General features: G+C 40.7%; 1 protein-coding gene across 1 annotated transcript; it reads left to right on the forward strand.

Annotated features, from left to right (window-relative positions):
* The first annotated feature begins 1,262 nt into the window (after positions 1-1,262).
* Positions 1,263-25,814, forward strand: LOC133207425 (sodium-dependent neutral amino acid transporter B(0)AT3-like). Its single transcript, XM_061344309.1, has 12 exons — positions 1,263-1,467; positions 8,913-9,053; positions 10,298-10,435; positions 12,440-12,621; positions 13,002-13,112; positions 18,159-18,271; positions 18,558-18,686; positions 19,299-19,455; positions 20,299-20,503; positions 22,111-22,270; positions 24,001-24,163; positions 25,248-25,814. Exons 1-12 carry the CDS (start codon positions 1,311-1,313, stop codon positions 25,491-25,493), a joined length of 1,902 nt encoding a protein of 633 aa, XP_061200293.1. The 5' UTR covers positions 1,263-1,310; the 3' UTR covers positions 25,494-25,814.
* The last annotated feature ends 1,301 nt before the right edge of the window (positions 25,815-27,115 follow it).

Below are 27,115 nucleotides of genomic sequence, written 5' to 3' on the forward strand. Positions count from 1 at the left end.
TTGTTAGGTTTTCCTGCTGAGAAAAAGCTCAGCCACCCAGAATGAGTAAAACCAAGTGTGAAGCGGTCAGCTGCAGGCGGCAGGTAAGGGATTCAGTGTGTTGCTAGAACAGCCCCAGCGCAGCGCAAGGCATTTCTTGACCTGAAGTGCAGCAGCAGCAGGGGTGCTTGTGATGGGTGCCCTGGCAGCAGTGATGCTGTGTAAGTGCTGCCAAACCATGCCGCACACACCAGCTGATACATGCCCTGTGAGATATCCTGATAAGGGACTGGGGAGTTGAGTTGCTCCATCTGTAGATGTTTGCAGAGCTGCAAGCTGGTGAACTGTGCTTGCCTGGAGAGACTTGTGTAGCCTAGATGTGAACTTGGCTTCTGGTTGGATGAGTCTGCAACCTGATTATATTCACATGCTTAGCTGCAGAGCAGTGCTTTTATTTCTAAGTATTCCAGGAAAAAGAAATCCATCTTCACTTAGATACTCTTCCCAGTCCGAAAAGGGGAATATAGGCATAAAGTGTTGGTTTACTGAAGCAAGCAATCTGACTGGTTGATGTGTTTAGTGTGGAGTGAACTGATTTGGCGTGCCAACCACCAAAACCCTGCTATAACTGAAAAACAACAGAATAACATTCTCACAGATTTTCAGTTGAAGGAAAACATTCAGTTCTTGCATTCATCAGTAACTATTTAATGAACAATTAAAATAGTCACTTGGGATTCACTGACAGCTGGGAAGTGATTAACTTCTGGCAGCTATGGTGAAAGTGGACCAAATTCTAATGTCTGAACATACATGTTCTACTGTTTCTTGCCTTTTTTATTTACTTCTTGCACTTGTATAAGATGTCTTCATTCTTTTACCCCATTAACAAAGTAAGAAAGGAAATGGCAAGACTTTATTCACAGGTTTTCCCAAGTGTTTGACACTTTTAATAAGTGTGCTGTAAAGGTTTCTCCTTAATTACATTCAGTGTCACACTTCCCTGAAAGAATCTGAGAACAGAAGGAGAACAGAAAATAAAAACCTGCTTGATCCCATGTTACCCATTAACAGCATACTCCCAGGTTCTCTAACTATAGAAGGAGCTTCAAAAAATTAAAGAGTGGTAACTATAATTGTAATTCCTGGTTTTGTCTTTAAACTGCAGCTTTGGCAATGACACGTTCCTTTGTATTACATAAAAAGAAAGCTCCACCTCTCTTTCCAGGATCCTCCAGTCATCCCGCATAAAATCTGTAGGAGAGACAGGTTTTGAAGCATCTTCCAATTTATAGGGAAAGGAGCTAAAGGGCCAAGGATACTGCATTAAAATGTCGAAAGACTTGTCAGTGTCACCCGAAATCCCTAAAGAAGATAGCAGACCCAAGTGGGATAACAAGTTCCAGTATATTTTAAGCTGTATTGGATTTGCCGTCGGTTTGGGGAATGTGTGGCGATTTCCATACTTGTGTCAGATACATGGAGGCGGTAAGACTGACATGCGATTTTGTTGGACTATTAAATTGCAATTCTTATTTAACTACACTAACTTACAATGGGCATGGAAGTTAGATATTTGCACCAATGATTCGAGGGGCTTTTTTTAAACTATCTTATAAAAGTTTTGCTCCAGTTAGACTAACTTTTTCTGTAGAAGTATGTTTCATTTTAACATCATAGAACCATAGAATCATAGAACCATAGAATCATGGAATCATAGAATCATAGAACAGTTTGGGTTTGAATGGACCTTAAAATGATGTGCTTGTCAAGGAAGTAAGACCAGACAGACACTAACTATCAGCAAAACCAACACTGGAGCTCTTACGTTGCTCCTACAGTCCTGATAGGAGCAGGAATCTGACCCTGCAGCTCGTTACCTTAAGGAAAAGCAAGAAGTCCTGGGGAGGCCCAATTGAACTGGCCCCCCGACAAACAGTCGCTGGTCTTTCCTTTGGGAAGGGAGCAAGTTGTTCCCTTTCCTTCTCTGATGCTCTCAGGAGTTGCCTCATCATCTGGAACTTCCCCTGCACAAAACTAAATTGTACTTTTTGATGCCTCTGAGGCATTTATCACAGGTAAATGATAAGAACTGGAAGAACCCCACCAGGAGCCTGCCATGTGGTGCAGGCAGCTGCCCAAGTCTGTCCCAGGGCACCATTCCCATAAAGAATTGCTTTAGAAGCAGCCAATTTAGTAAATATAAGTGGATCAGAAAAGAGTACTTGATAACTTGCCATTCACAGCAGCTTTTGAGATCTGCCATGGTAAGCTGGCTAAAGCAGAGTGAGATAGCAAATTGTTTCAGCTCAGTATCAGTCTTTTCAAATATCTTATCTTTCAAATAACTGGAGAAACAGAAGATTCAACCCTGGAGAACTGTCTAAAAAAACTATTAAATCCAGGCTTGTTAGACCAAGGTATCTGTATTACTTGATGAGCTACATATATTTGAATCAGCCAAGGAACCAGGAATGGATGCTGCCTTTAAATGGAAGAGGTGTTTCGGAAAGAAGTAGACACTTGATGATTCTCATAAGTATCTGAATGAATGAGATATAGAAGGTTGTATCAACACAAAGAACCTTAGCATATATAAGCAGAGTATTAGGAAGTAGGTGTAGATACTACTACCAGTACTAAGAAACTTCTGACTTCTTCATGAAGTCCACCTTTCAAAGGCAACTTGAAAAATCAGACAAAATGCAGAAAAGCCCTAACAACTATTCAAGGTCCAGAAAACTTATGGGACAAGGAATGACTCAAGAAGCCAGTCTATTCAGCTCATGAAATTAGAAATGAAAGAGTATGTTGACCATAGTCCATAAACAAACAAATGGAAATTATCTTGGTGGCAAGGACATGTTTAACATTAAACATGTAACAGCTGGAAGCTACAATTAGACCAATTCAAATAAGAGAAGAAGCAGTGGGCTAGATTCCTCCCCAGAGACTTAACATTTTCCATTATTTATTTAGATGTGAAACCCAGTGAAACTCTTGCAGAGGAGTCACATACCTGAGTGATGAGAAAGCCATAGGTGCAAACATGCTTTGTCTCTGTGTTTGCCCACGGAGATGGCTGGAAAAAGCCTGTCACTTCAGGTAATGATACATGCATTAATGAGACATGATAAACACCTTTTAAGAAACATCCCCATAGCAGGTATGGCATGGGACCTGCAAGGATGATATTCTGGAGCTGGAGCTGTAGGTCAGACAAATACCCTACAGCATCTCAAGTGGCCTTTCTCTCTTGGAGCAAGGGAACAAGCATTCAGTATTAACAACCAACAGAACAAAATGAACATAATGTGATATTTCTGTAATGTAACAATTAACACCAAGCATTCAGTGGAAGGTTCCAAACTCACAGGCAGGACCATGGCAAGATGCAGCTCCTCCACACATCTCATTACACGAAGCTGCTTCTGGGGCCACCAACTTCATGTGTCCATAAACTTTGTGCTTCAGTGTTTTGTGCTGTTATGGATTAAGATGAAATACTGTTCTATGGACCATAAGGAGGCTCTCACACCTTCTGATGAAGCACCAAGTGTTGCTTCTCCATGCTGGAGGCAGGGTCTAGCTGTGGCCAGCTGTTTTTCAACCTCTTCAGATCCCAGCTTCACTTCAGAAGATCAGCAACACTTGCCTCCTACTGAGGTTTGCTCTCTTCCCTCCATTCTTCTCCTCCTACATCCCATCACTGCCCTACAGACCTCTACCACCACAGAAGTGTGAGTCTTAGTGCAAGGATACCCACAGTGTGCCTGTATGGACTGCACAGTGCTCAGAAAGTCTGTTTGCTTGTGGATCCAGCTTCTGAGCACTGATATAACCCACAGGAGCTGCTAGGGACAAAAAGAACAGGGTTTAGAGCAGGTTTAAAGACAGTAAAAATAAGAAAATGATGCAGGGACAAAGGCTGAATCATTTCTTTGCTCCATGAATAGTATTTTTTTCTGTGAAAAATCAGTTTAAAATAGGTAGCAGACTCAGTAATGGTATATAGGTACTTTGCATCACTACAGACTTAGGTGCATGAGACTAGTGAGTAAAGGTCAATGTGTGGATGTATGGGCAATGTTTGGTCACTGGATTTAAAAAAGGGCTCAGAGAGCTCAAAGCAGGGTGGACTCTGTAACAGAGTGCTGCAGGGTTTGTGAATAATTTATCCCAGAAAGGCGGCATTGGAAAAGTTTGAGTGAGTCATGAAGACCACCAAGAAGACAGAGCTGTTGGGTTTACACCGGTGTACAATGTAGCTGCATTTTATTTCTGCTAATTTAAGACAGTATGTGATTTGGGGGTTGCATTTTTTGAAAGCAAGCAAATCAGATGCAAAAGCCCAATATATTTTATGGAGTACTGAAGTATAAATCCTGCTTGTGTGCATCTGAAGATGTGAGCATGGGAGAGACCAGCAGCATCTGGTTAAGTAGGAGCCCTGGGAGGTGCAGTGACTATACCTGCAGCCACAGTCACAAGTGCAGCTGGTATGGACATAGAATAGGTGTATGGTTTCTGGGTACAGCTCACAGTTTTACAGCTCATTCAGGTGTTTTCCAAGTGTGTAAGAGTTAGGCAGTGCACTTCACCTCATTTCTAGATCTTTTTAAAAACAAGAGATAAAAATGAGTGCTTGTATATTTGTCTCATGTCAGCTGTTCTCAGCAGACCTCTGGACCTTATTCATCGCACATTAGTGTTACTCAGTAACTCGGATCTAATATAATATCAGTTTTGCTGACATTTATCACCCTCTGTCGTTACTGATTATTTGGATTTATTGCCTGAGTTAAGTTAGTTATTTACTTTTCATGACTAATGGATATGAAGGTTGTTTGCCACAGTAAGTGGAGACAAACACAAAGGTTCCCAGGCAACTGGGATCAAAAGGAAGTCTCTAAATGGCCCAGTATATAGTTTGACACTTAAAACTGAGACTCGAACAAGCCATATAGTTATATGTGTACACATATAGTCATCTGAGTATATCTAAAAATCCCCAACAACCCAGATGTAGCTGGAACTTACCACAGCATTTTACTTTTCATTATAGCTAGGATATATATATGCTTGCCTAATCCATGGGTATTACAAATGTGCATCGTGCCTGAGCCTGCAGGATGACTGGAAAATACCTTTAATATAAAATACAGTTTCTTTCTAGGAAAACAAATACAATCAGCACTGAAGTACAGCTCAAAAGGGAGAACTGTTTACTTCTGGGCCAACGATTAACAGACTTTAATAACCCATGGCCCACCTGACCTTTGCTAGGATTTGAGCTACCACTGGCTGCAAAACGCAGTTCCCTGGCTCACTGTGTCCTCAGAAGGAAAATAAAATCTCAGAGGAACAACAGGTACACCAGGAAGATACTGTAAAATTAAACAAATAAAAGAAGTATGTTGGGAACAGAAGAGCTCACATTTGGTTGCCTTTTGGAGTTCAGAGTGGTGCATGCTTGCACGTGACTGCTGCTCTCTTGCATCCCTCAGTTATGAGTATTTTATAGGGGAGTTCATCAAGGTCATTTTATAAGCTGATCTACAGGAGTTAGCCCCCTTCTTTCGAAATGGCTAATGCCACCTTGATTTTCTGGGCATGGCTTTAGCTCCTTCAGTGTTGCTCAAGGAGACACAGTCACTTGCATGGGAAACTCAACCCTGCAAAGTTGCAGATCTAAGAAGATGTGCAGTGTGGCCTGTAAGTTAAAATCAGTGCCATCATAAATATGCTGCACAAGTATGACATTTACAGTAGCTCATACTTTTCATCTGTATTAAGGCATGCGTAGAAGCATAGCAAAGATCATGAAGTATTGTTTTCTAGAGAGAGAGGTGAATACGATTAAGCTGCTGCTTTTTTTACTACTTAATGTCTTGATGTGATTTGTTGCTGGGTTAGCTACTATCCTGCTTAGCTGAACTCCTATGGAGAAAGTGGGACAGGTCTAATAATCCCTTTTCAATGTACAGGTAATCAGCTATTGCAATTTCTTGTAGGTAAAACATAAATTATTCTGCTACCTGATCTGCAGGCGCTGGTAAGATGCAATATTGAACATGTGAATCAGTTCCTCTAAGCTGTTCTCCAGCATTTAACAAGTCTCTATTGGTACCCCCAGGTTTTCACATCTGTTTCTCACTGATGCTTATTGATTTCCGCTGGTCTTGGTACAGTCTTGGTACTCCTTGAAGAGGAGGTCACCTGGCTGGTACATCAAACTGCTTTACATTTCCACTAATCAGGTCTATTGTCCTCTCTTGGTAAGATGTGATAGAACCAGTTTGACTGTTTCACTCTGTGTTTGCCATTATTCAGCTTTAGACTGCGTTCCTTTGCTAAGCCCCTGGTCACTGCCCTCCAGTGCATCAGCAGCTCTCAACAGGCTGCCTAGCAGCTCCTGCACTTTTCTTCCAGATGGCCATGTGTGGGTGATAAAACAAAGAGTGTGCCCTTCAAGTGTCATTTTGCAAGCAGAGGGTTGAATACGGCTGAGCAGTTGCTTTTCTCACCTGATTTGCCTGTACATCTGCCAGGCTGGATGGGGCTTTGAGCAATGTGGTCTGGTGGAAGATGACCCTGCCTACAGCAAGGGGTTTGAATGGGATAATCTTTAAGGCCCCTTCTAACCCAAACAATTCTATGATTCTATGACACACCACAATCAAGGGATCAGGTTTTAAAAACTCAGTGTGGCTAGAGCACACCAGGTATTTTCTACCACCATGACTACAGAACTGTCTCTGTTTTAACGGCTCTTCTGAGTTTGCAGCACCAGTCCTACTACATGCTGGAGCTCCTTGTCACTTGGGATTCTGTTGTCAAGGAAACCAGTTTATCAATATGTGCAGTATTTGTAGTTGATAGGCTGATTTGAAAAAGCTATTGTAGACTTTCTGTGCCTTCTTATGTGCACAGGGATTGCTCCTCAGCTTTGCAGTACCCTTGTGCAGGATCTCCTTCCAAAATGACTTTTAACTCTGGTACATTTTGGACTGTTTGTTTTTCATTTGGTCTGGGTAGTGCTAGAAGGCTCCTACTCACTATGAGGTATCTGATACCTTTCTAGTATGGTACCTACCTAGATATGGGTAGGGGGGTTTTACTGTGGCAAAAAGTAAGCTTCAAGTGCTTGGGCAGACTGTACTTTTCCTGACTCCTTCCTTTTTGCTTAAAAATACTATAAAGCAAAGGAATGAACAACTGAAAGTGTATTTTTACACTACAAGCCATTTATTTCAATTAGGTTTGAGAATAGCTCCAGTACCTACTTCTTCTTACCCCTATCTTCTACCATATTTCCATATTTGCAGAAAGCATACTTTTTATATTGTTTTCATGGAAAACCAGTGCTTTCTTTCCAAGCCTGACATTATGCTTTGCCATGCTTTCAATATGACTGGAGATACAAACCAGCACAAAGTAAACAGGCTTTTATCAGCACGTTATCTAAACAGACCCTGCTGTCAATGGTTCATCTAGCAAACAGAAAAGGAGAGAGCTGATAACAGGGGGCAGTTTGCACTAATTATTACACAGTTATTTCCAGGGAGATATGATATGGGAGATAGCCGGTCCCTTACAGAGCGCTCTGCTAGCAAGAGCTCAGGATTGGCAGGGATTGCAGTGGACAGCTGCAGCTCAGAGCTGGTGCATGGCCACACAGAGGGGAGAACAAGCAGAGCACTCCAGGCACTCATGGATATTCCATGCTTCCCATTAGACAGCCCAAGGCATGGGGCTGTCAGGAGGGCTGGGTGGGCACCCCCGGTGTGCTGTGGAAGGGGATATTGCAGCAGGTTTGGAGGAGAATGCAGGACTGAGCATGGTGAGAGGTTACCCAGCTCTTGTGGGAAGGACCTGCAAATTCCATGGCATTTACATGGGAGGCAGGTAGCTCCAGGTTAGATTTTATCAGGTGGTAAAACACTTAAACAATTGTTTTCCTTAACCCCTCTGTAAATCTCTCTCTCCTGAGGGTGTGTGTTTGTTATAACAGCCACTTCAGAGCTTTTTCCAAGCACTGGGACTACTGTGGAGGGAATACCTGCAAATTGAGGATTTAATGTACTAGGAATTAACTATGAGTCTCTTTTTCAAATCTGCTTCTTGGCAGTTCAAAACATCTTAAGAAATCAGACCATAAGGGGACACATTTATTTCCACCTTTGGCAAACTGAGAACAGTCTTCACTGTGAAGAGCTTTGCTGATTTTTGTTCCTATGTGTTTCTTGATAAAGGGAAATTAAACCATTAAAAGAATACACTTTCTCTGGGTGCTGTACGTAGTTATTGTAGCACCTAGCAGCAGGTAGCAAAGTTTTTGCAGTACTTAGTACAAGCAATTAGATTTATCTGCCCAGCCTTTCTAAATAGTCCATGACTGCAAAACAGAGGGGCCGTTCTAGGAAAAGACCTGAAACCTTGTGCATCCCTCCACCTCCCTCTCAGAGCAGAAGATGGAGTGGAGATAGTAATACTCTCCCTGCCAGCCTGAGGGAGAGCAGGTTTCAAGAGCTGGCAGAGCAGAGCTGGTCAGACTCACATATGAGATCTGCAGGGTAAGGGAAATGGTATAACAAGGCAGAGGTCTATTGACAAAGTCACGAGGAGCACAGGCAGTAGGGTAAGAAGGGGGCTGAGGCAGGACTTCTGCTTTTGTTTCCCCGGAGAAGAGGCTTCATGCTCACCGTGCTTGAGGGAAAGCATCCTGCAGAACTAAGCATCCCTGAGTCCTTACTCCTCCATCTTCAACAATAAAACTACCAGTAACAGATGTTACTTGGCAGGTATCCCTAGCAATGCTTTCTCTCCCAACACATCCTACAAGAACAAGGGTCATAAAGGAGGCAAATTATCAAACAGTAATCTCAGTGAGATGCAGATAACAACATGGCTTAATTGCATTTTATTTTCAGGGGCATTCCTGATCCCATACTTCATCGCTCTTCTCTTCGAAGGAATCCCACTGCTGCACCTTGAGCTGGCCCTAGGACAGTGCATGAGGAAAGGCAGCATCAGTGCCTGGAACAGCATCTCGCCCTACCTTGGAGGAGTCGGTATATCTCTTGGGGTCCCAGCTGAAGGAAGTGCAGTTGAGCTCCCACCCAACAAACCCATGCCCGATGCTTTGTTAGGATATAAGAAGAAAGTTTTTACTGTAAGGGTAGTGAAACCATAAGAGGTTGTCCAGAGAGATGGTAGGGGTCCCATACCTGGAAACAGTCAAGGCCAGGTGGCACGGGGCTCTGAGCAACCAGATCTCGTTGCAGATGTCCCTGCTCATTAGAGGGGGGTTGGACTAAATGACCTTTAAAGGTCCCTTCCCACCCAAACTATTCTATGATTCTATATCACTCCCATCAGATGTTACTCTAGGCACAAAGAAGTCTTAAATGCAAACCTCATAACCTTTGCTGTGGAAAGCATAGCAGTCACAAGCTCTATTGGCCAACACTGCCCTATTCCTACCTTACCTTGTAGCTTACACAAGAGCTGCCTGCCCACAGTGCTTCTCGCTCCTCCCTCACAGCCCCTCCAAGAGCCAGGAACAGTTGGACTGGAGGACAGAAAGAGCAGAGATCAGGAACAGGATCCTGGCACCTCCTAAAGAGCCTGAAGCAACCTAGGAAACTTCCTCACCACAAAACACAGGCATGATGGGGCTACTGAAGGGCTATCATTAACATGAGTGACAGCCCACACAGCAGGATGCATCAGACTGATGAGCAGTTCTGGACCAACAATTTTTTCTATTTATTTAATATACGCTGGAAAAATCCCTGTATCTGGTATCCCAAGCACATTGTTAGGCTGCAGAAAGTGAATGCTCCAGCTAAACCCATCTCTTACAATTAGGCATGTCCATCCTCCCTCTGCAAAAACACAAGCAAGCAGAAGCCATGGTGTTGCTATTCTTCCTTCCTCATTGTAGGAGCAACTCAGTTAACAGTTTAGGGCACATGTGCATGATTTGGGACAAAAGAGACAAGACATGCTGCAAAAAAATCAGTCTCTTTTGGTGTCTGCTACTAAAGTTGTGCTGTGCTGCAGAAAACAATGTATTACATACTACAGCAAAGACTTCAACATATAAATATATGGCGATTGGCAGCCCTCTTGGAGCTGGGGGCTGCAGCAGTGTTTGGCTACTGAGGACACAAATACTCATCTTTCATGTGAAAATTCCTGGGGGAAGCAGAAAATGCTGCAAAATGAGGAAATGTGAGCTTCTGAGAGCAAGTGGTGCAACTGATATTTTTCTCCAAACCTTTTCTAAGCTGAGATCTTGTGCTTTCTGCAGGTGTTGGTTCGTGGATGGTGTCGGTTCTGGTGAGCTTATACTACAACACAGTTTTAACCTGGGTGATGTGGTATCTCTTAAACTCCTTCCAGGAACCTCTTCCTTGGAGCATGTGTCCTCTAAATGAAAACAGAACAGGTAACTACCACTCTGAGCGTCACTCATAGGAAAAGGAGGATCACAAACATCAGTCTGGGGACTAGAAAGGGGAAAAGGGAAGCTTTGTGTATTTTTTATGCTTGTGCTATGATACAAAAATACCAGTCTGAAAGAGCATCCTCTGCTTCCTGACTATGGAAAAATAGTCCTTTATCATGACACGAGTCTGCTGTTACAAACTACACATCAAGACACATGAGATATTTAACATGAAAAACAGATTTATGACAACATCTTTCAGTAACTGCTTTAAATGAGACTTCTGAGTTTTCATTAAGTGGTGATTCATTCGTTACGACTCATTACAAGCTCTTACAGAAACCTTTCAGGTCATTCGCCCTGATGTACTGAGAAAGACCAAGTGGGTTGCCAGAGCAAGAAACACAACCCTACCAGAGAACTTCAGTTTCTGCCTGTAGGTGGCTGAGACAAGAAGACAACATCCTAGAGCAGTTAATTGAGAAACCCTTGAGGAGAGAAGCCACACCTGATTTGGCCCTGAGTTGTGTACAAGATCTGGTTTGTTTTCTGCTCAAAAAGCTACGAGAGGTTCCATAGACTACATCATCCTCACAGGAATAACAAAAGCCATAAAGTCCATGATCTCTGTTGCTTGATTTCAAAATAGGAAACATAGTAACAGTGTTAAAAAAAAAGGAGCAACTAAGTTGAACGTTTTTGAAGTAGCAGAGGAACTACTCAAAGAGGGAACCTTTGAGGCTCAGATCAAATCCGCATTACCCATTACAAAACCTTTAGTAAGCCCAGAGACAGACAGTGTACATAAGCAGGATAAGGAAGACTGCTCTCAGTCCTTCAGAATTATTTTCCATCTATTTTCACTCAGAGCACAAGAGACAACAAGTTCCAGGGCAGTACAAGAAACATAATCTGAGGAAGAGGCTAAGAAGACAAAACACAGCAGGAGATAACATTATTTTTGAGACCTTAGGAATATTCTACAGTAAGAAGACAATTAAACATCCACCATCTTTGTTACAGAAGAAAATCATTTGGCCCTTAAGAAAGACGATTCTTTCATTTCTCAGGATACAGACGTCCCAGCTAGTGAGCTAAACAAATGTTTTCCAAATGTGCTTTGGAGATCAACTTTTAATCAACTAGTTTGATATACAAACCCCCTGCATTTTTAGTTAAGCATCTGTTCTGGTTTTGGATGGTACTTACTTGCCAGCTGGGCTTAAACCATGACAGCACCTTTTAGAAAACATTGAAGAAGTCCTTTAAGGATGGATTTTTCAATACCAGGGCCAAGATAGGAAGAACCCTCACTTCTCCACCATGACTGCAATGCTCTCTCCAGGTAGCTTCCTCCTAAATGAGTCAGACAGCAGCTGTTCCCATCCACCAGGCTTAGCTGAAGGTCGCCTAAAATGGCATTATTCAGAGGTAGCTGGGATTGTGCTGGATGTGTCCAGGTGCACATCCAATTCGTTTAATTCAGAGCTGAGCAAAGGATACCAGCAAGTTTGAGTACATTAGTGTCCTTATACACTGAAAGAGGATCACCAGCTTAATTTCAGTGGCAACCACGCTTTCAAGAGCAGATTTGTAACTTGAAAGTCACTTGGCTAAATCAGTACATCACATAGCTGCAAGTTACTTCATTATCCACCTTGCAATCTCACCAGAGTAAGTTTTGGTTGAAAAGTTGCATACAGCCACAATAACCACAGTCATGATAACTTCTCTCTGTCAGCATTTGGGCTGGGACAGAGAGGAGTTGCTTTCCCAGAATTTAGATGTGACACAGGTCACCTTTCTTGCTTTCCAAAGATAGGTGCCCTAATTCTTTGTCTACTGGAATTCCTGGAGTATTTCAAGACTTACACATTCAATTTGGCAACCCACAAGAGACCATCCTGCCACTCTTCCAGTATAAAGTATTGCTTCCTAACCGCACAGTGACTGGGGAAAGTATTACCAATTCTAAAACCTTCTGCTTTCCACGTTTTTTTCCAGGGTTCAATGAAGAATGTTACAGAAGTACAGCAGTCAATTATTTTTGGTACAGGAAAACTTTGAACATAACACCTGATGTCACTGAGAGTGGCACTTCACAGTGGTGGCTCGTTTTGTGCTTAGCAGCTTGCTGGGCAATTGTCTACCTCTGCACCATCCGAGGAATTGAAACCACAGGAAAGGTACAGAAAGGACAGAGAAATGCATCATCCCATGCTTTGAATCTTGCTCTCCAGATACTGAGTTTCACTACCTTCCTGATTTAGCATACTAGAACCATTTTGGTGTGTTCCTTCTCCAAAAAAGCGATAACCTTGGTACAGTGGTCCAAAATCACTGTCCTTTACCACTGCAAGTCCTGCTGCCATACAAGTGTCCCCTCACATAGTTTTAAGAACAATTTTGTTACAAATGTGTTCTGTATATCATTCTACTTCTTTTAAAGATGGCAATGGTCAGTTGTTGCTGTCTTATCTAATAGTATTAAGACTGTGTTGCAATAACTTATGTAGGATTTATCAGTGTTATTGTCAGTAACTGTCTGCCTGCATTCTTACTTTAGGCAATTTATGTAACAGCAATATTTCCTTATCTGGTCCTAACTATATTCCTGATTCATGGACTCACGCTACCAGGAGCCACTAATGGTCTGGCTTACCTCTTCACCCCTAATGTAAGTATTGCTGCTGTAATCAGAAATACTGTTTTCCCTTTTTCTCCCCCTCAGATCTCATACTGTATATTCACTTATCAGCAACTCCTCATCTAGGTCCCATGGGGGGCTACAAGGAACTCTTCCATCAGGGACTGTAGGAACAGGACAAGGGGTAACGGGTTTAATCTTAAACAGAGGAAGTTTAGATCAGATGCAAGGAAGAAGTTCTTCACTGTGAGGATGGTGACGCACTGGAATGGGTTGCACAAATAAGTAGTAAATGCTCCATCCTTGCCATGTTCAAGGCCAGGCTGGAGAGGGGCTTGGATGGTTTAGTGCAAGGTGTCCCTGCCCATGGCAGGGGGGTTGGAACTAGATGATCTTAAGGTCCTTTCCAACCCAGAGCATTCTATGATTCTACACAAGAGCTCAGGTAAGCTCTTTTTCCTGAGATTGAGTGACTTGGGTTTTAATATACTTTAGCAAGAAAGGAAGCAGCAAAGTATTAAACAGTTCAGTAATAAACATTTCAGAAAATACTGGAAAACTGAGTTCATTAAGGGTGCCTCAGTCTTGAATGTGCAAGTGAAACTGATACACTTGACAATTACCTCTCTTTTACACATAATAAAGATGGGGTTTCCCTGCCAATACTACAGAATCTATACAACTTTAAATAATTCACTGAGGAATTACACTGCAAAGTGTTCGTTTTGTTTTGTTTTTTTTTTTAAGGTTGAAAGTAATTTTCTCCTATCCCTCTTTCACCATAGCTGAAGTTTTCCCCCCAACCCTGCAGCTGCCCCTAAAAGACAGAACAGCTGGACAATACCCCTCTCTCATTTTTTCTCATCTTGTTAAAGGGACAGGAGAGCCAGATCCCTCTATAGCTGGCCATTTAAGAAAGGCCTCTTTTCTTTGTCCTTAGCAGCCTTCCCAAATGCAAAGTCAAATTATCCCACCAAGTGGTTGCTATCAACTGCAGGCTCCTCAAGCTCTGCCTTAAAACCTCCATAAAGTGAGTGTGGAGAAGGAAAAGCAGCACCTGCTGACAGATGGTCTCAGAGCATCCTCTGCTTCTGCAGGTTCCATCACAGAGGCACTGGGTATTTCCCTTTTCCTTCCTACAACAGGAACACAGGCATTAAGGAAAACATAACCCAAGAAATATGGAGATATGTTACATGCCAGCCTGGAAAGTGGCAACAGCAAGAGAGGGCTCAAATGAGACACCTCTTATTACTCACCCTACAAGCTCAATGGCACGGGGACTCATTTGAATGCTGTCAGAGTTCAAAAAGGATAACCTTGGTCTTTACAAAAGATCAGGACATGCACTTGCATTTTTGTAGAGCCCAGACAGGACAATAAATGCTTGGTGCAATGTCTTGATGAAGAAAGCAGATTAGACAACACAACCAGAACAGAGTTTGGCTCTGTTGATATTTGGTCTCAGCCTGGCTGTTGGGTTTCTCTGGAATAGTTCAGGCATCTTCAGGACTTAATCACTACACAGTGAACTTACTGCAAAAAGTAGATTTGTGTGTATGCACAAAGCCTAAAGGTATTGCAGTGATGAGGGGGAGCAGATCATCATAAAAGAAGAGCCGGATGGTTCTGCAGACTGGTGCCAGAAGTCAGAATGAAAACCCAGCTGCAATCAACCTGCAGTTAATGATTAACTGGTTTGAGGAAGCAGATCCTGGGGACATCCTTGAAGAGTCAGCTAAAGATGGTTTTGGTGATGAAACTCCATTCTTATCTATCAACATGGAAAAGCTGATGCAACAGCCTGGTAAGTGATATCTGCTACGGGCATTGCTGTTGCACAGATTTACCTGGCCAACCAAGACCATATTAGCTTATAGAACTGTAAAGCACATTCCTTAAAGTGTGTGCTGGTTTCTTCTTCTTTTCACGTCTTTGCAGGAGGCTTGCAAAGTTTTAGAAATGTAAAATATAACTGCCTATTTCAGCCTGCTTTAAAAAGAAGCCAAACAGAACATATGTAAACCCTCTTGACATTCTCCACTCATTGGAGGCAATCTTTTCCAGCTTTTCTCCAACTTGCAATACAGCAGAAATTGTAGTTTCTCTGTAGTAGTCGTCGCATCCACTCTCTGGCAACTGCTATACCTCACTGTTGTTTTTAGTAATCTGTGAAAGTATTACCTAGTGCTAAAGGTCACATCTTAATAAGTTCCAACATCATCATCACCCAACTGAACTTATTTTTTTCGTTAAACATTGTTTAATTTTATTTGCTTTCCAAGTTTGTATCTTAGGTCTTGCTAATACCACTAATAATGGCTGTATGCAGATGGATTTTAAATAGAATAGGCTGTGGTTTTATTTTCATGCAAAAACACAGGTTTTTTTTTTACCATACAACACACTTTAAGAATAATGAATACTATGCTTCTTTGACTTTCAGAGATGGAGAAGTCTGATGATTTACTAACCCTCTCTAAATCCTTGGCTACCTGGAAAGTGAAGCTGCCAAGAATACAAAAAAGATACTGAAGTTATACTCACGGGCACTTGAAGGGAAAGCAGAAGCTGTACGAAGATGCAGCAATAGAGGAGCTGGAACAGAGACTTTTGGAAAAGTTCTTGGGTAAAAAAAAAACATCAGAGGCAGCAGAAAAGGGATTACATCAAGCATCAGCAATGGTCTTTATGCGTTTCAGTTTTTGTGGACATCTGTGTCAGATCAAGAGCACAAATGCCTCCTTCTCCAGTCTTTCATATCTGAAATTGCTTCAGAGACTGTAAATATTTGGGGATTCTCTGGCAATGAACAATTGCAGGAATGTGGCTAGGCAACTGATGCCTGCACCCAGAGCTCTGCTGCTATTTATCGAGCAGTGAGAATGGCCACCATAAAGGCAGCACAGTCACCAGGTCTTCTATCACAGAGACCATTTGTAATTTTTTTCCTCTACTTTGCAGTTTAGTTTTACACCTGATATATTACTGTGAATGGAGACTTAAAACTCCTTTCAAGGTACCTGGTCTGTCCATATTGTTTCTGGTATTAAGGAGAACAAAAGCATTACCTTAGTGAACTGCTGTCTTTAAGTGCAGAATTACTTGTTGGTCACTTGCTTATGAGAAACATTAATAGCTGTTTTTACACCAAAATTACATATCACAGATATCCCAGTAGTCTGTAATTCTGTTTTAAGAGACCTTCTGCCTGTGTTTCATGTGTTTAAGTGTCCAAACATCTCACTGTCCAGGGGGAAGCAGTTATGCTTCGTTTCCTCATTAGTCCTGTATTCATTCATTAATATTTTGGTTTTATATCTTCAGCCACATCTTTCTAGCTTCAGCACAGTTATTTTATCTGAAGACACATTTATGAAATCTGTATGCTATATTATTGAAAATATAAAATACCATTTAGATTCATAATTTGCTTAAGACCAGATAATGACATTGCCACAGCATGCTGCCTGTTCACTATTTCTTCAGGTTTGGGGGTTGATTAGCATCTTTTAGAATCAATAAATGCATTGCCTCTAGCATCAAACTAAACTATCTCCAGACTCATTTGCCAAAGTCCCCAGTCAGAAAGCCAGACTTTTAACAGTCGCATCAGCATTGACAATTGACTTAATCAAGCTGTGAAGGCCACTTGCCAACACAAATGTTGACTTTCTGCACTGCAAGAGCAATCTACTTCTACACAAGGTCCTACCAGTGAGCACTCTGGCATTGGAGGGTTTGGTTAAAAAAATAAACCTCTAGAAAGGTTTGCCTAAGCTGAAGCATTTAGCCAATAATGGCTACACATATCTGCTTGCTATGCTATGTTCTACAAAACATTATACCAGTTTTGCTGTGGTCGAAGCACTGGCATGCTTATGGAGAAAACATCTGCAATAATGGCATTCACTGTATCCATCCGCACCGAGGTGAACACATCGTTCTTCCTCCTCAAGCTCAGGCCAGCTTCAGAGAAAGCCAGATGTTATTAAGGTTCTTTGACATACTTTGGTATTCTATAAATGCTCCTAGCAGGATCATTCCTACAAATGTTTCTAGTCACGTAGTAGGACCAATGGCACAGGCACATATGCACAACACAGCAAACACACAATTTGCCCCATGACTAGGATACAGATTTAACTCAGGTTGTTGTAAAACAAAGTTAAACAACTCTCTACAGCCCCAGTATTACTTTTAAGACAGCTCTTTTTTAAAACACTTGCTCTTAACTAATACTGGTTTGTATTTTCCCTACTTGATAATGGAACAATACCTGGTAGGGTATGAATGTAACAAGCTACTTCTTAGTTTCTGCAGGAAATTAGTATTTGTTGAGCACATTTACGTATTGCACACTACTTATGTTTAATCTTTTTCTTTTAGACTGAGTTTAATGGTAAGATTCCTTCTTGGTGCAGCTATTTAAAATTTATGCTTTTCTCTGCAATCCAACAATCACTGACTTTTTAATTTAGCTTCCTCTATCATGTAGTCCTTATATCAAAATTCATTCTGTCAATTTCCCCTTTATCCTTATTTTTCCTATGTTGCCCTTTTATATTTTATTGTTGTTTTCAAAGTACTTTTAATCTAAGATGCTCTTTTCCATGAATATCCTCTTTTTGTCTACTTGGGCTTTTAGTCTTTTCATTATTTGAAAAGCTATGGAATCACCTTGTCTTAAAACAATGAAGGTTTAGTATCTAGAGCATACAGTTTTAGGAAGATAATATTCTTAAACTGTAAGTTACTCAGTAGAGTAGCAAAAATAACAAACTGAGGAAAAATGTAATGTACTGTCTCTCTTATGTTTCTAATGCATTTAAAAACACATTTTTATCATCAGAAGAGATGTACAGTGAAACAGATTCTATAATTGCTACATATATTTAAACAGACCTGAAACAGCTGCTTTACTGACATGTTTTGTACTAATTCCCATTTTCAGCATATTTAGATGGCAACACAACTCAATTTCAGAAGCGAAATAAGAGATGAGCTATGAGAAATGGGGGAGAAAAGGAAATTTTAATTTAAGTCTAATAAGTGCATTTATTCCAATTATTTCAGCTGAACACTTTGAAAAATCCCAGTGTATGGCTTGATGCAGCTACCCAGATTTTCTTCTCTCTCTCTTTGGCTTTTGGAGGGCTTATTGCATTCTCAAGCTACAATTCACCAACGTAAGTAGAACTACAACATTTATAAATTGCCTAAATTCCTGCTGAATTTTGACCAATTTTCTGAAATTTTCAAAACTCTGCCCTTGGACTATTTATAGAGGATCTTATTTTTCCTAAAGGATTTTAACAGCTGCTGTCTCTCCAGAAGGCCAAATAGACTTCCTTAACAGGAAGGGAAGGGGAGAGAAATCTAAACCATTTAAATGTTTGCAGAAATACCTGAGAGAATCACAGCTAAGATACTGCCTTTTTTTAGTTACTTCATTTGTTTGAATGCTATTTCTAGAAATGACTGTGAAAAGGATGCTGTGACAGTAGCACTTGTGAACAGCATGACATCCCTCTATGCTTCCATCCCAGTCTTTTCTGTTTTGGGGTTTAAAGCAACCACAGGCTACTGGGACTGCTTGGACAGGTAAGAAACTTGTGTTTCCAGTGTTATACTGCAGTTTCAATGCCTAAACAGATAATGTGTTACTTGAAAAACATGCATTTAGATAATTTATTTTCAGTAAAAAGGAGAAGCAACTGTATAGAGAAGTCTAATATAAAAATAGAAAGTACTATGGCATTGAGACAAGAATGATTGGGGCAGCATCTGTAAGAAGCAAGACAAATAAAACAATCCATAGCAAGTAGCACACCAAGGATCACATCTCAATCTCAGGCTAGTATCAGAAGTAGTTAAAAAAACAATACCTTTTCCTGTCCCACTAGGTTCACTGAATTACTAAACCCAAGTGGTGGAAATTCAGGAGAGCTGATAAAATAAAATAGGAATGTTCTAGAGACTGCATCTGCATAAAGTACTCAAAGTTTGTATCTGAAAGAGAAGACATTAAAAAGTCTGAATACTTTCTCGTAACTTTTTTATATAAAAGTTCTCATTTAATATTTTCCTTTATATTGTAAATAACAGCACAGAAAGTAAATATAACTTCAGATTAAATCTGAATACATGGCAGAGCATTTCCAGCCACATCATCTGCAAACATTTAACCTAATGATACGTTGGCTTCTCTGGCAGGAACATTATCAGTATTATCAATGAATTTGATCTTCCGGAAGAAAGCATCATGAGAGATAACTACACAGCCTGGATTAGCCTCCTCAATTCATCATATCCAGAAAAAATCGCTGGACTCAAACTGAAAAGCTGTGACCTTCAAGAATTTCTTGATCAGGTATCATCATTTCTTTCAACAAAGTAACCCTTAAACAAAATATGCAGAAGAACTGGCATCTTCCATTTTCTTCTAAGTACTTGTACTTTACTCTGCTTGTAATGAACACATTATTTCACAATTTGAAATAGCAACACTGCTGTAGGACAGTGTGAACTCAAAGCTCTCTGGTACAGATAAAAATTACACGTTATCATCACAAAACTGATCCTCTCCCTTTTATTTTTCCTCCTCTCTGCACAGGATCTCACCTATATTTTAAATCTTTTTCCCCTAAACCCCCTCCCACCACCAAAATACATCAGGATTCTCTCTCCTTCCTTCTTTTCCAACCCTCCTAAATCATTTTTCTTACCACTAAACCAGATGTTTTTTCTCTGTTTATTTCTCAAACCTCATTTCACTTGCTCCAGTAATTCCACCCAGTCCTGTAACTGTCATTTACTACTCATGCATTTGCACTCCTTCCTTACAAGGCCTTATCACCTAATGAGAAAGAATAGAACTCTCTTGCTGCTGGAGTAGCAATCATAACCTTACTGAGATCTCATGTTTAAAGTGGCATTAGTAGAACAACTGCTATATCAATTACAACTCTCAGATCTGTGAGAGCCAAGATTCTGCTTTATGATTGTCTGCACATCTCTGATAGACCATTTAAAATTGAAATCTCCACAAACACTCTCCACTACCCATTTTCTCAACTGCTGGCTGCCACAGAGCCCCGCAGGCTGACCAGCACCCTTGACTCCAGGCAAGGACAGAAGTGTGCTATAATTCTATATCCATAAGAAACTACATTTCCACCATTATAATGTGTATTTTTATCTGTGAATTCTACAGAGTGTATCGGGAACTGGCTTGGCTTTCATCGTTTTCACTCAAGCCATCATTATCATGCCAGGCTCCCAGGCCTGGGCTGTCCTGTTTTTTATAATGTTGTTCTGCCTGGGCCTTTCCTCTATGTTTGGGAACATCGAGGGAGTCTTCACTCCTCTTCTAGAACTTCGAATTATATCTAAATCAATACGCAAAGAGGTATTATCTGGTAAGATATTTGCTTCACTTTGTTCAAAGAAGGTGGCTTCTTTACAGATGCGCAAACTACTAACTGCTTAACGAACGTCATAGGGGATTAAGAATCAGTAATATTAATTTAGCTATCTCATAGTGTTAGTAAGGGCAGTGGATTGTGTTTGCAGAAGACAAGCACATGGATGAGGTAACAGTTATGGCAGAAGCGGTCAGATGGCAGCATTATACGGCCCTTGCCAGTTTTTTTCTCAGCTTGTTTCTGTCTGAGAATGCTTGTTAAATTGCTGTTCCTGGAGTCAGGTTTACCCTGAGCTGCTGTAGACACAAGAATAAGCCTTGTCTTCGCTTAAGCCTTTGGTACCTCAACAAGTCACTTTAAGGCAACCAGTGACATCAGCTAGTCAGCCATAACCATCTGCGCACAACCTCACCCTGCTGTCGCATCTATAAGGTAGGTCATGAAACCCTATTTCATTCAGGTTTATGCTGCTACAGATTATTTTATATTTACTGTGAACACACCAGAGTACCAAATTACCACCTGGAAAACAAGGAATGAGTGCATGAAATCCTGTTCTTGCACCAAAAGCAGAATCATCTCAATCAGAGACAGTTGCTGACCCCAACCTGCTCCTCTAGAACCAGACTTGGTGAGAGTTTTGAGGTCCCTTCCAATCTCTAACCTACTGTGAGAGTCTGAGATCCTACAGTGAAACTGGTCTAGAAAAATTTCTGGCAGTTTGAAGTAATGGATTAACACTAGTGCAATGTGCCCTTTTAAATTATTTTAAATTATTATGGGGAATATTGCTGTCATGACTTTTCTAAAGTCTTGCTGTGGCATCTAAATTATATCCTTCTCATTTTACAACTTTTTATATAAAAATAAATTTATTTACAACTTGGTAAGGTAATTATATCACTTTTTTTGCTTTCTTAAGAAAAAAGAAGTCTGGAACCATTTTTTGACAGCATTGAACCAAAGGCCATCTCAAAGTCAGAAGCAGTTAGTAACACAAAAGGACATACAAAGTGATTTACAGCCCATGTCCGCATTCAGCAACACTTTCCTTCCTTTCTATGTTTTATCTCAATTACCTTAATTCCATATCTTGGCTAAAGGAGAACCGAATGTACAGAGTGTGATGAAGCTTAGACCATACACACCAGGACAGAAGCGACATACACATTTGCAGCTCTGGGCCCTTTGAAGAAGTGGGGGGCAGAAATCCAGGGAGCCCTTACACTTCTTAGGTGCTGGCTGCTGAGCCTATTGACTGCATGAAATGAGGGCACCTGAAACTCAACTACATCAGTCAAAATTTAGCATAAGACAGCCCAGCCCAGGCCAGTTTATCTGCTGGAAGTATTAAAAACGGAAGGATGCTCTGAGTCATACAAGTGCATTCCTCCTGCAACAGGGTGGTGCCTCTTGGCCAACACATGGTGGAAAACTGAGTTTGGGAAGTGATATCAGCTCCCCTAAGGGAAAAACAGCTTGTAGCTCCACAGAGAGAGAATAAAAGTCAGTAGAACAAGAGCAAAATTAATTTATAACAAAAATATACTTACCAAGTTCAGTTCAGTACTGCAGTAACAAAGATATCTTTTTTTCTTCAGGTATAATATGTCTAATTTGTTTCCTCATTGCTCTGTGCTTTACGCTGGGTTCGGGAAGTTACTGGATTGACATTTTTGACAGCTATGCAGGCACAGTGCCTCTTCTAGTCATTGCTTTCTTTGAAGTGGTCGGGGTTGCATATGTCTATAAAATTAAAAGGTATGTGGGAAACAGACATAACTTTTTTGTCATAAAAGACATGCATTTTCCTCTCCATCCATTTATGTTACGTACAGGTATGCAATATTAACTTATTTCTGTAGCACTTACCAGTTCTCCAACTGTAGTTATCATTCTTTGCTTTAAGTCCCCTATTTTTGTAAAACAGGAGGGGCAATCTCTGCATGGCACTTATGGAAGGGCAGATCTTAAGTTTAAAGCTAGAAAGTCACCAGCTATTGTAGTTCTTTGGCCAAGAGGAGTTACACTGCCTTTCAAACATCTTCCTGTTACTGCCCTTTTGTTTTGTACTCCTGTATTTTTTGTTTTGATTTTTTTAATGATTTTTCCCCTCAAACTTCATAGTAAGCAATGTGCAGTAAACTCCCCATCTTAAAAGGCTCAACTGAGAGCAAGCTGAGAATCTCTGCAGTCAGACTGCTCTCTTTAAAAGCTTTCCTACATCCTTTGTAATTGTAAATGCCAGAAACCTTACCTCATCTTTAGAATAAAATCTTTAGAAGAAAGCTGCCTTCTCTATTCAGGGACCTTCGAGTCCTGAATTTTCCCCAGCTCCCAATAAAGATTAATCATTTCCCCTCTATAATTTGCTCAGTTAGGTGTTGGGCCTTCACCTTTCCAATTCTTACTCTGACACTGGGACCATAAAGGTCTTGATTTTTTTTTTGTGTGTGGATCAATTTGTTTACTGTATAGGTAATGAACCCATGTTAGGCCAGTACTGTTGCATATCAAGGTGTTCCAGTATCAGTTCAACTTCAGCCTTACTCTAGGCTGTGATTTTAAAAACAAGTAACTCTTCTTCCTCAGTTACAGCTAAAGCCCCTGCATTAAATGTTTTAAACCTATTGTTAGGACCTTGGAGCATTTCCCATGTTAAATGGTGATAATTCCTAGGCTATATCATCGTAAACAATTTCACATACCCACTTTGAAGAAAACAGTTAACCTCAATCTTCCATGATGCAGAATTAGCAATAAAATCTGGTTTCACATGCTACAACAGGCTCTGGATTTCACAGCACCAGTATTTTCTCTGTTGTGATAATATACTTTTCTCTCTTTGTTACTGTGAGATAAGAGCACAGTCAAATCACTTTTTCCTGGTTCTCAAGAGAATTTCTAATATCTTCAGTTAGATTAACAGAACTGAAAACAAAGCTGGTGTTTGAACCCACACATGCACAAAAATCACAGTTCCTATTCCAGACTACAAAACTCCTCCCAACTTGATAGATACAGGTTATCATGTAACTATCAAACTGAGAACCATACATCTACTGCCCATTTGATGTATAAAATGGTAAGAGGTATAGGTAAAAAAATCAGCTCCGTGTCCAAATGACTTCCACTACTGACTGCAAAGGATGCTGGTTCAGATTGCTGTGTTATATTACTGCTGTAATATTTTCATCCCTTATTTGTGCTTAGAAACTTTAGACTAGGTGCTCAAGTAATGTAAACTGACAATCTAAACAGATGATTCATCCCTTGTAGACATCAATAAAGACCTACTTTATTGATATTATTATTTACTTAAGTCTATAGTAAGTTACTGAAGAAGCACATGAAATAGAAAAGATTTGGGAAGCTGTAATAGTACAGAAGTTGTTCAAAACTTAAGTTATGAAAGTGTTTAAAACTTACAGAAAAATATGAAAAAGTGAAACTGTTATGACTTTGATCTGACATCTGCCTCCTCTTGAAAGGTTCAGTAAACTTGTGAAATGGATGACTGGACGAAAACCCAATCTCTACTGGCAGGTCACGTGGAGGTTTATTAGCCCTCTGCTCCTGCTAATCATCTTCCTGGCGTTTGTTACTCTTTGGATACAGAAGCCATCAAGTTATGGAGCCTGGAACCCTAAATATGTATGTTCCCAAATACTTTCGAAACTTTTAATAAACACCAAGAGCTGTATGTTTTTTCTCCCTTACCAGATCCTTTAGAATCATTACCACCTACTGCTTACCTACACAACGCAGCCTGAAGTGATGCAATGCTCAGAATGAGAAGGCTGCAGTATGTACAGAGGTTACACACGCTAAAAAGTGTTTCTGCCAAGAGCCTCTTCTTGAGAAGTCCTATATACTTCATGGTCCATATTTCTTATCAATGAGTGTAATGCAGACTACTACTGAAGAAAATGTCTCATAGATGCTCCACACCTACAGAAGGTTCAGAGGTGGAGCAAATGCATGAGCAGAGCATTAGAGCTGCGTAACAGATGCCAGGGATGAAAATATTTCTCAGTGAGAACTACCCATACTGCTGGGGTCCTGATGAATATGTATTTGACAGGCAGACAGGAAGGGAGGCAGCATTCTGAGAACAGTGTTGATCTAATTCAGCACCAAAGACGTGTCATTGTTGAGACCATTTGATCTGCATGTCACTGTCAGTTGCAGTTTCTTGGATCCCCTCTCAAATACACCCTGCATAGGAGTGTGAAGATTGATTCTGGTCTTAAAATTGCATGAGGATTACACTGCAGCAGTATCTCCTCCAAAATCCATGGAGTATTTCCATCCCAAAATAAAACTCATAGCCAAAACGTCGTTATCATAATTCCCTTGAAATCTCTCATTTAAGTCTTCCCTATTTGGATAACAGCATGCTCAATAATTGCTGAAACCAGGTAAGCTTTGAGTACTAACAAGAATAATCAGAACTTAAGCAAGAGAGTAAAAGCTTGATAACTTTGAGAAACCCCTGCATCCCCAGCAACTTGTCACACTTCCAGCTATAAACCTTTGAAACTGTAAAACATTTATGGTCATCTTTAAACCCATGAGAAGGGTATACAAGGACATGGCCACTGAGTGCTACTGTAGAACAGGAGTGAAACTTTTGCTGTCCTTACTACAACAGCATAAGAAAATGCAAATGGAAATGTTAGCAAAATGTAAGTGTACATACCAATTATTTCTTTTGCTTGCTTTTTTATCTCCATAGGAAGGCTTCCCTATGAAAGAGGAGAAAGTGTATCCACCTTGGGTATTGGCCATCTGTGTGCTGTTAGCTGTTCTTCCTTGTGCTTTTGTACCTCTGGTAGCACTCTTCCATCTGATCAAACAAACGTGCAGAAGTAAGGACCCAAGCTTTGTACAGCCAGAAGTGTTTACATGTCAGGGGGCTAGTATCAACTTTTCTCATCCAAAAGAATCAATACCAATTGTATCTGTCTGTAAAAAAAAGTAGGACAGCCTTTATTATACATGACTAGCTGTAGTATGGTATCATCCATCCAACCAACCTGGTTTATGCAGTTCGTATGCTTGCAGCCAGTCACCAGCACTCTATAAACAGTGCTGTTATGTTTCCTTTATTTTTACCCAATTTCACAAGTTACATTAATACTATCCCTCCTACAACCTGTCCTGAATCCTACATACCGATCTAGTATCCACCCCATTGCTTTAACCCTTTTCATGCATTACCAACTTCATGTCTCTCTCCAGTCAGAATTTAAACTTGCAAAGCCTGCTAGTAATTGCAAATGCCCTGTGTTCCTTCACTTCTCTTCTAAAAGAACCAGTCTATTCCAGAGAGTCAGCAATTCTCACTTAGAACAATTCTAAAATTGGAACACAAGCACCCTCATTTCATTCACTGACCTTCCTCTTGAGAGATGTAGAATGGAAGCTCTTGGAGAGTAAGGAATCCTCCTGTTCACTACACTTACTTTTTGTAAATCCGTATCCTCAAGTGTTGCAAAGAGCAAGAATAAAGCATCAGTACTTAAAAAGAATGTACATCGAATAAATCTGAGTAATTAATTTTGCATAAATCTCTTACCTTAGCAGATTCCAGAATTTATTGTAGTGGAAAATGCTGTGAAAACAAATGTGCCCATTTTTTCCCCTTAATTTCTCATACAGAACACAGTGTAATAGAAGTGCAGATGTATGGAAGCCTCTCAGTGAGCTGCAACCTTACATGACATGACAATGAAATGAAATGAAATGAATCTTCATTTAAAAATGGGTTTTCCTGTACTGGCCTGCAGATCCTAGCCACTCTGCAGTGACGTGAGATGAGGAGTTCTTAGCTGAGATACCTGAGCAAGCAGCACCTCTGAAAACATACAGGAAAAGTATGTGAGGATAAGGTATGACTAAACCTTTAGGCTCAGTCATTAAGAGATTCAAGGAAAGGAGAGGAAGATTGTGGAAAATGGAAGCAATTTCAGTATTTAGCCTTGGGATAGGCTAGACACTAGTAGGGCTTTGTAATAGGTAACAGGAATTTGGCCACACAGCAAAGATGAATGAGACCAACAAACTACAGAGCAAAAGCAGCTACATGACACCTTGAAATGTAACTGGTTTTTATCTTGCTGCTTAAGGAAAGAGCAGGGTAAAAAGAGAGAAATAGGTTGGCATTTTTTTAGATTTTTCTTTTTTTACATGTAGCATCCCCCTCACATAGCTGCTGCTGCAACCTCCTGCCCTGCAACTGGCCGAGACAGTAACTCTCCTGGGCAGTGACAGTACTAGAAACAACAGCATATAGTTTTCCACGCCACATCCACAGCATACTGCGCTTCTGCCTGCTGGAAAGAAATGCACAGTTAACTGCCTGTGTGCACAGCAGCTGCCACACCAGAACTTCCTGGCACTTCCCACTATGTGGGATGAGTAGTAGCACCTGCAAAACAATCAAGTGCTTGGGCTTCACATATTTTTATTTCTGAGAGCCATGGACTTGGCCAGTGGTATGGTGATGTCCATCAATTCCGCATGGTAGCCTGCCAACAGCCCCAGCCCTTCAAGTCAATAGTGGGCAGGTACCCCCCCATGGAAACACAGCTTCTGTCACCA

This window comes from Neopsephotus bourkii, unplaced genomic scaffold (assembly GCF_033783945.1).
Source record: "Neopsephotus bourkii isolate Nb327-2 ecotype Australia unplaced genomic scaffold, CSIRO-AGI_Nbou_v1 NB_207, whole genome shotgun sequence".
NCBI lineage: Eukaryota > Metazoa > Chordata > Aves > Psittaciformes > Psittacidae > Neopsephotus > Neopsephotus bourkii.